Below are 9,812 nucleotides of genomic sequence, written 5' to 3'. Positions count from 1 at the left end.
GGAAAAAAAAAGCATTTGTACCACATCTGGTGCAAGGGGTGTGAGAGACACTTGTGAGCGTATCAGGTGCAGCAGCATTGCAGGGCTCTCATCCTCTCAACGCACAATTTATGGTTATTATCTTGCTGCCAGTGCACTATTTTCAACTCAGCAGTGATACTCAAGTGCTACAAATATCCCAGAAACACTGCTATAATTGTACAAGCACCACACACACTACCATATGTCAGGTTCACTGTTGCAATATCTGATCAGTGGCAGTCCTATGGAGGTCTTGACAAAATGTACATTAGTAACTAAAAGTGATACTTAGACCATCTTTTTCTGTTTGTTAGTTTTTGCTATACACTGGAAAACATCTGGGTTTCTGCTCAAAAGAGAATTAAAAGATATAAAAATCTGAATTTTAGCATTAATTTCCTGATATTTACATCTAGATGTATCAAACACCTTAGAACTTTGCATCTGTTGTTGACTGAGGATTGACTGTCTACCTTTTAAACCCTGGGTTTCACCTTTAAGACTAAATTTTATTTAGTAGAAAAGATGATAAACCAGCATCAAGAACATAGAGCTATGTTGAGAGAAATGTAAGACATTTTGAAGCAGAGGAAAAGGGGGAATGATCAGTCATGAATGAATGAATGAATAAATTACCTGAATGATCATTGCACAAACATTGTGCATAGCTAATACAACCGTTTTGAATGTCCCGAAAAAGAAAGAAACCACTGGTGAACTGAGCAACAGTCATCGTGCAGGTCGGACAAGAAAAACATTAGTTGTTGACCCAAAACTCTGCTAGAGCTGTAAAGCATGATTTGCTGATTAGAAAACTGCCTGACTGAGTAGGTATACAGGGGTTTCTAATAAAATGCTATGAGGGTATAACTCTAATATATAATTATATATCAGGAAATTAAAACTGACATTCTGACTTATATGGTCTTCTTCACCTTTTGAACTCAATCCCAAGTGTCTTTGGTGTATACTGTACTGCAAAAAAAGAACTAACCTTGCCATTTCAGTAGAGGGAACTGTAGTAGGGGAATTAGATTTAGAAAGAATAATAGATGTATGTACATACGTGTTCCTAAAAATATAGCTAAAGAGCGCAAAAGACTTGATAGAATTTCAAAGACACACAATATCAAGAATTAGCAACACCTTTAAAGATCACTCTTGGCGATCTGACAACAGCTCCAAACCATGGCTACGTGTCAAACAGTTCCATAGTTACTGACTTCGCCTAAACCTGATTTTATCAGCAGTGATGTGATGGTGGTGGAAAGTGGTTGCTGGCTATTTGGCATGTTTACTTACTTTGCACATTTTCCCCTAGTCCTGAAAAAAAAAATATTTTCTTGCAAAACTCAGAAAGGCATATTAGGTGTTTATGAAAACACACCCATTTGTTTTAGAACACATATTGTGAATCTGTTGTAAAACAAATCTTTTTTTTTTTTTTAATGTTTTTTGGGTGTGTGTGAGCGAGATATCTAGAAAAGCCTCTAAATGGTCCACGTTCATGGCTATTTTCCCTGTGTGATACAAACAGTTGATTGATCAAACAATGTGTGAGTAGAAGCCTGGCAGAATTTTTAACAAGACAGTAGTAATTTTATCCATTACTAGGACATCTTGCCAAAATGAAAAATACATATAAATGATGAATAAAAGCATAAATACTTGAACAAAATATAAAAATCTTTAAACCACAAATTGGATGTGTGTAAAATGTGTATGTATTTTTCCCCACAATTATTTTTGTATTGTACTACTATTAGTACTCAGTCAGCTGCCCATGGTGTGTGAGGTAAACATCAACCGAAGAACCACACACCCGTAGTATACAGAATTTTTCTTCATTTGTTTACCGTGTTTGTAGATAAAAGTTCAAATTCCTGATAACTATTTAACCCAGTTTATTGTAAATTATTAGCATTTCCTGCAAATGTACTGCATACATTTTTTTCTACATATTTACAGTATACAAATCACTTAGACATGCTCACACATACACACTGCTGGGTAAAGCATCACACACATGCGCTCCAACTGAGCAAGAAGTTATATTGTACAACAAAAATAAATGTGTAACTTGACTGACCCCATCAGTGCCAGGTACACTTTTGCTTTTTTTATTATTTGAGTCACAATTTTAGACACAACCCAGCACTAATTTATTTCCTTTTTAGGCTGTGTGTGTCTTTCTGTCACTCCACCTCTGCTACATGAGCCACCTCCACCTCCATGGTCTGGATGATATCTGAGGCCTCCTCTTCCTCTGCCTTTGCTCCAGTCTGCTGTGCCAGAACGTAGTTCACCACCTGCATGATGCTCTGGTCAGAGAGTGTGGTGACCGTGCCATCGTTGATGGACTGCATGGCCTCCACTGTCTCTTCTGTGATAAGCACAGTTTCAATCTCTTCGGTGGTGGATGGTGTCTCCGCTGGGCGCAGCTCAGGGGGCAGTTCAGGGCTCAGGAAACTGACAGCGTGCTCCACCTGTGTGCCTTGATTATGAAACTGTAGCGTGTCCTTCTCCAACATGATCTTACCTGGCAACTGATCGCCATGGTACTTAGAGATGTGCTTTCTCAATGTACGGGCATCGATGTGAGCCTCCTGGCAGAGTGGACACACATAGGGCCGCTCACCTGTGTGCGTGCGTACATGGCGCTTCAGCGAGCGGGCATCGGCCCATGCCACACCGCACGTCAGACACTCGAATGGTTTTACACCTATAGGGTGAGCGGGAGAACAGGATTGAACACCGGAACGTTACACTATTGTTATACCACACAATGCTTTAAACAAATCAAGGCCTCAAGGAACAAGAGAGGAAAGGTTTAGTGCCATCAAAAAAAAAAATTAAATACTGTAAACATACTGTGAAAATTTCTAAGTGTTCTTAATATGATGGAAGAAAATCTAATTTAATTTCAGCAATGTTAAATAAATTGTAAAAATATCTGCACAGAAATAAAATAAAATGCAGTAAACTAATTGTCCATTATTTAAAAGACCCTGTGTGTGGCAAGACCGATATGCCATCTACTGGAAAACCTTTGAATTGAACCCCCCAAAATATGCAGTTTCTTAAAGTGAACAATATTACATCTACACAATATAAACCTTTTATTTATCTTTATTTTATTATCAGTAAATCCTTCAAGGAGATTTTGAGTGTGTGAGAGACTAGTGAAAGTAAAATGGTCACTCTTTCTGCTGGACTTTTTGCATACTATACATTTGGCAAGCAAATGTTATTACACCATAAATCAGACCATTCTGTTACTGTATGCGGATCATGTAAGGCTGGTGCACTTCCATTATTCAGATTCATAAAATTATTAAATACATACAATCGCTTCTTCATTGCAGTGGATGTGAAGGCACTTGTTTATTTTCCAGATCTTTTTGCATAAATTGTACGTCAAGCAAATTACTGTTTTGTTTACATGTCAGCATGAGTTCACCTTGATGGTTGTTCATGTGGCGGCGATACTCTCTGAGCTGAGTGAATTTCCTGCCGCAGTGTTCACACTCCCTTTCCAGGTTCTGCTTCACTCTGCCCTTCTTTCCATGGGTGGCCTTCTTCACGTGCCTCCTGAACAGAGCCTTCTCGAAGAACTCCTTTCCACACACATTACACCTAATGAAGAACACAAAGACATGTTCAATACAGTAAGAGTAACCGTGTGCATGCTCAGCCTCCCCAACACGCTTCAGATGCGTTTCATATAGAAATAAACTCACCTTCCACTTTAATAGGCACACCGGTGCATCTGCTTATTAATAAAAAACTCAAAATCAACAGCTTCTGAAATACTCAAACCAGCCCAATGGTAATAATCAGGCCATGTTTAAAGTCACAGAGAATTTTTCCCGTTTTGCTCTGAGCATTTTACTGAAGATCTTGAGCTGCATTTGCGTGCCTTTATGCATAATGTATGTATGCCAGATTATACAAAGTCGAGTTCAAATTAGAAGCTAGTGCTAGCTAGCTAAACTGTTGTGCAGAGTTTTTAAGGTTACTACAAAATGTGATTATATATAACTTCTAAATATCACTTTAGACTTGTTTGTTTTTAAAACTTAATATTGTGCATAATATACATTCAGACTTTGGGCTACTATTGTATTGACTATTATTTATATTATTATATACGGACTATTACTGTGTATATTTACTGTTACTGCATTGTGTGTAATGGTTTCTGTGAATATCTTTAATTAAACGGATCTATTTAAATTAAATTATTTACATTTTATATAAATAATTACATTAATATATACATTAAAAAAAATGTAGGCATGTTTCAGAGCCAATTTCCTAGGGTGTATTTCTAGGAACCTTTTTGGTTTAAGTTACAGGATAGTATTTATATGCACACTTCTAAACCATTTTATAGTGTGAAATGTGCAGAAGAGAGGCAGAGCTACCAGACAATGGATGAGACAACATTTTCAAGATGGCTAATGACAAAACATCTTATAAATGTCTATTAAATTGGCCTAGGGTTACATTGTTTGATATTAATTTTCAATATTTTATAAGTCAGCGTATTCTGCTAACCTTAGTGTTTGACGCAATCAGTGACCATCAGCTGCGGAAAAAAAAATTCGTGTTCTATTTGAGACACTTAAACTACCCTTCTAGCCATCATACACTAGATGGTAGAGTACAGAATACAAAGTGTGCTGTATGTCGTTTGGAACACACTTAATGACTCCAATACCTGCAGTGCAAATAAAAAGTAAGCAAATCTAACACTCACTCCATGTGCCCCAAAAAATGTAATTAACCTTGTGTTTTATGGCGAGTGCGTTCAGCTGGCCTTTAATGTTGTGTTACTGGCAGGTAACAAATCTAGTGGCTGATTTATGTGTCTCAAAGGAGGCATGTTAGCATGATTTCTACTCTTACCTGTAAGGTTCAGCAACGGTATGCGATTTAACGTGCGAATACCAGTCCTTCTTCCAGCTGTAGCTTTTCCCACACACCTGGCACTGGAAGGGTTTCACACCCAAGTGTTTATTCATGTGCTGCTGCAGATCCTTTGCCTCGTAGAAGCTCTTATCACAGCTGTAGAGTGGGGACAAAACACAGGCACCGCCACACGTTTGTTGTCAAAAGGCTTTTTATATTTCCAATTCTGTGTTATTATTTACATTTCTGTAAAATGTGTGTATGAAGAAGTGTTTGTGTGAATAGGTGTGTAAGAGAAACTCACTGGGTACATTGGAAAGAACGGGTTTCTGGTTTAGGTTGATGTTTTTTCATATGTTTGCTTAGTCCTGATGCCCGGTGAAATGACGCGCCACATGTCTGGCAAAAATATTTGGATTCACCTATTTAAAAAAAAAAAAAAAAAAAAAAAAAAGAGACCGAGAGCAAATTTAACATAATACATAAGTGCTAAAACTACTGATTTCTCATAAATGCATAGGTACAACCTTTATTCACTCGTAGAAATTTAGAAAGCTATATTAAAATCCTATATATATTTTTTAATTCATCACTGAGAATGTGTGTTTGTGTACTAGACTTGCCAGTATGAACACTGATGTGCTCGTTCAGGCTCCTCTTGCTGACAAAAGACTTATCACACATGGTGCAGTAGAAGCGCTTGGCAGAGTCATGCAGAGCTCGGTGCATCTTCAGGTTGTGCTTGGTGGCGAAGCTCTTCCCACAGACCCTGCACGAGTGCGGCCGCACGCCTGTATGGTTCAGCATGTGGATGCGCAAAGAGTATAGCTTGGGCAGGGTCTTACCACAAATGTCACACACAAACTCACGTTTGGTGCGACTTTTGATCTGACCCTCAAACCCATCCGAGACCTCATCAGCTGCTCCACGGGCCAAAGATCTCTGGGACTTCTGATGCTTATGACGAGCCAGGTGGGCACGAAGAGAGACGGCGTACTGGAACTCCTTATTACACAGCTGGGAAGAGATCACAGTTCAATAGTATCACTGGATTTAGACATTATAAATCACTGTAAAGTCTGTATATGAGGAGAACAGCAGTGACTCCCTTATTTGATATTACAATGAGATTATTTCAATAAATGTGATTTATTTTTCTCTCCACCCCCATGTATAATAAGACTGTGAGCAGAACCCTATGTTTTATACAACCTTATATGGATGCAAGTAATTTCCAATAAAGTGTGCAATCTGCTTCAATATGCTTGAATTTTTAACCCAGCTCTGGGTGGACTTGAACAAGACATGGCTGATTTCCAAGCTCATATATAGTTCTCCCATAAATATAACTTCAATAGGTGAACTATGAACATGGGGATACGTTTATTCAGTTATATTGGTTTTTGCTAATCAGCAGCTGTTTGTTTGAAGACTGAAGGGAGATGGAGATCAGTCTAGTGGTAGACTAATTAAACACCCACTAAATACCTTTCCTTATATCACCACTGCAGATAGGATGATCTGATAGGATTTACAATTATCTGTTTGATAAGCTTCAAAAACCATTGTGTACCACAAACAATTTCCCCCCTCCCGTAATATGTGTACAAGATATCGTACACCACGTATACCACTATAAAGACAAAACCAAACCAAGTATGCCGTCATAACCGAGCATATACCTACAGTGCACTTGAAGCTGCGTGACTTCTCGTGTTTGAGCATGTGCATGATCAGGGTGTAGCGTCTCTGAAACACCATGCCACATTCGCTGCATGTGTGTTCTCCATCCACTGCCCCCTTTGTTTTTTCTCGTGCTGCCCCTTCTTCTACAGGCATCACCTCCGGGCCAACTGCCTCTGCTCCCTCGGGAATTGAATTTGTCCCATCAGAGGCAGACTGAGGTTCAGTATCAGTAGAATCAGTCAATGGTCTTTTTAGAGACTGGGACACACGGCCTCGCTTTGCCGGTCTCTGAGGTGTCTGAGGACAAAATAAAATCACAAATAGAACACCTAGTTTTTGTACATTTGTATATATGCGTACCCTACCTACACCTATGGACTTTTTTATTTGTAAAAGTGCTTAAATGGTCCCACTACCCAAAATAAAGTTAAAAGCCAAAAAAATTCCAAACTGTGAAAGTACCAATCATATTAACAGGTATGTAAACCTAAATTTATATTTATGTATCACCATAGGTTTAGCCTGTACTCATACCTTCACAGCATTTGCCACCTCCTCCTCTGTCTCAAGTCCCATATGTAGACGAACGTATCCTCCTTCCCTCACTGAACGCTTCCTCAGGAACCTCCTATTAGGGTCTACACTCTCTTGTTCCTCTTCCTTCTCATCCTCTCCTCCCATTACAAGACTCTCTACAACCTCAGCCATTACTGGTTCCTGTACTGGTGGTGGTTGCTTTGCCTTTGGGGGCCTCCCTGGCCTCCTTTTCTGAGGTGCAGGGGCTGGTGGATGTTGTGCATTCACCACCGGCTGGGGTAGGGACTCTAAAGCCTGGACCAGCGGTTCCTCCTGAAGAGCCGGGGCTGATGCAGTTAGATGAACCTTCTCAGTAGGAGCTATCTTGCCTGGTTCCACACTAATAATGTAGGCACCAGGCCCCATGCTCCCTCTTACCGGTGTTTCCACTTCCTGAGGCTCATCCACTGTCCAGCATGCCTGAACCACAGCCAGCGATTCACTTGAGCCTGCTTGTCCAGAGTGAGTGACCACAGTCATGGTTTCACCTGCTTCTGACTGTCCGTTATGGGCCACGAGAGAGAGTGATTCGGGCAAGCCAACCTGGCCACTGTGCGTGACCACGGTCATCGTCTCCCCGTCCATGGTCGCCCCTGCAAGCAAAGCCAGAGATTCTGCTGTTCCGTCTTCACCTGTAATAACGGTGATGGAGTGTTCAGCTTCAGACTGCCCAGAGTGAGCCACCACTGATTGGCCATCACTCTCCATAGCCACCATGTAAGCTCCAGACTCAGAAGGAGCAACTGGCTGAGCAGGCAGCGTTTCCCTGGCTATCACTGTGTGCACGTCTCCTTGCTGATAGACCATTAGCTTTTGCGCCTCTACTTTTTTATGCACTGACTCACAAATCTGCAGCACTTCAGGCATGTGCAGGTGTCGTGCAAGCATGGCCACCTCTGCCATAATGCAGAAATTGAATGTCAGCTCTGAGGTGTAGGCAAACTCCAACAAAGGCAGGAAGCTTGCCTTGCTAAAGCCTGGCAGATAGAGACACAACAAAACACATGCAAACACAGAGTTATATTATTGCACCAATCCAATATCTAATATTCAATACATAACTCAAATAGCAGAAGTGCTTTTATCAGATGCAATTACCTGAGAGGTCCACGACGGCTTCATGGCTGGCCACAGCACCCTTCTCAACAAAGAGCTCATAGAAATAATCACTACAAGCAGCCAAGACAGCTTTGTGTGCCCGATACTCTTCAGACTCAATGAGCAAGGTAATGTCACAAAACTGGTTACTTAAGCGCTGCTGATTCAGCTTTTCCAACATGGTCTGGCCATGTTTGGGCAGGAACTGCTTCACAATACCCTTACTGTCCACCTACATCACAAAAACACACAGCAATGTTTTAACTATCGTACATCTGTCTCGCTGCATGGCAAGAAATGTTCAGTTTTTTTATTCATTTTAACGTACTGTGTTCAGCATTAGAAATCAAAAAATAACTGATATTTTCTTGTAAAAGTACAACCCATCTTGTTTTTTTGGCCCAGTAATCTTAACACAAACATCGTACTTACAAAAACAAGTTCGTGTTTGTCAACATTGGCAGCCTTTGACTTCATATTAATGGCAGCATGCAGTTCTTCAAGATCCTCTTCCTCCTCTTCTTCCTCCTCCTTTCGTCTACCTGGACCACGAGGAACCGATCCATCCTCAGCACTACCTTTCCCACGCTCTGACTTCTGCTGGCACCCACAGTCCTTGATGCAATCCTTTACCTGCTTTAGGATTCCTAGAACATGAAAATCACCACAGATGCATATCTTCAGTCTTATCAATTCACCTGCATTAAATAAACAATAGGTTTAACAAATCAGTGTAAGAAATATCTATAAAAAAATATCTATATAAAACGTGATAAGCGTGATTAAAGGAAAGAATCAGAGAAGATAAACGTACACACTTGTTGAAGAGCCAGTAAAAGGAAGGAACCTTTAATTTTGTGCTGAAACTAAATGGCACTGAAAACAATATGTAATGACTAGGATTACAATTCCATACAACACAATAAACCATTATTTAAATATATAGACATGTCCCCCCCCCCCCATCCCCCCATTATTAATGCACATCATCAGGAATCAGAAGTCTTTTTCTGAATGTGTGATATTTCTGCCATGTGGCTTTCCAAGATGAAAATCAGTCTTGGGATTCTGTTCCTTCTTATCTATAATATATGACATCATAAGTGCACATGATGTAACATCTGTGCAGCAAAGCATTCTGAAATGCTGAGTAAGTGATTATCTCTCAGTCTAATTTAGAGAAAGCACCTGTTTAATCAGCAGTGCTGAAATCCCACTCACTGGTTGTGTCCCAAACCGCACCCTATTGGAAATATAGTGCACTGAAATGAAGTGTAGGGGAAAAAAACATTAGCTCAAATCCTTGGACTGCTATAGAGTGGAACTGCACACTCACACACAGAGAGAGAGAGAGTGTGTGAGTGCGAGAGAGAGAGAGAGAGAGAGAGAGAGAGAGTGTGAGTGCGAGAGAGAGAGAGAGAGAGAGAGTGTGAGTGCGAGAGACAGAGAGTGTGTGAGTGCGAGAGAGAGAGAGAGAGAGAGAGAGAGTGTGAGTGCGAGAGAGAGTGTGTGAGTGT

General features: G+C 40.4%; 1 protein-coding gene across 1 annotated transcript in view; it reads right to left on the bottom strand.

The window, feature by feature from the left end:
- Positions 1–1,908: 1,908 nt before the first annotated feature.
- zbtb11 (zinc finger and BTB domain containing 11) overlaps positions 1,909–9,812 on the bottom strand; it is a 12,610-nt gene continuing 4,706 nt past the window's right edge. The window contains exons 2-10 of the mRNA XM_060867693.1: positions 8,728–8,942; positions 8,296–8,527; positions 7,156–8,174; positions 6,622–6,918; positions 5,559–5,952; positions 5,240–5,357; positions 4,933–5,091; positions 3,482–3,657; positions 1,909–2,743 (exon numbers count right to left, since the gene is read on the bottom strand). Of these exons, the coding sequence (XP_060723676.1) occupies positions 2,217–2,743; positions 3,482–3,657; positions 4,933–5,091; positions 5,240–5,357; positions 5,559–5,952; positions 6,622–6,918; positions 7,156–8,174; positions 8,296–8,527; positions 8,728–8,942 (3,137 nt within the window). The 3' untranslated portion in view covers positions 1,909–2,216. The remainder of the gene's footprint in view (positions 2,744–3,481; positions 3,658–4,932; positions 5,092–5,239; positions 5,358–5,558; positions 5,953–6,621; positions 6,919–7,155; positions 8,175–8,295; positions 8,528–8,727; positions 8,943–9,812) is intronic.

Source organism: Tachysurus vachellii, chromosome 4, assembly GCF_030014155.1.
Source record: "Tachysurus vachellii isolate PV-2020 chromosome 4, HZAU_Pvac_v1, whole genome shotgun sequence".
Classification (NCBI taxonomy): Eukaryota; Metazoa; Chordata; class Actinopteri; order Siluriformes; family Bagridae; genus Tachysurus; species Tachysurus vachellii.
The sequence above is the reverse complement of the archived record's forward strand: the minus strand, read 5'-3'. Positions and strand labels throughout refer to the sequence as shown.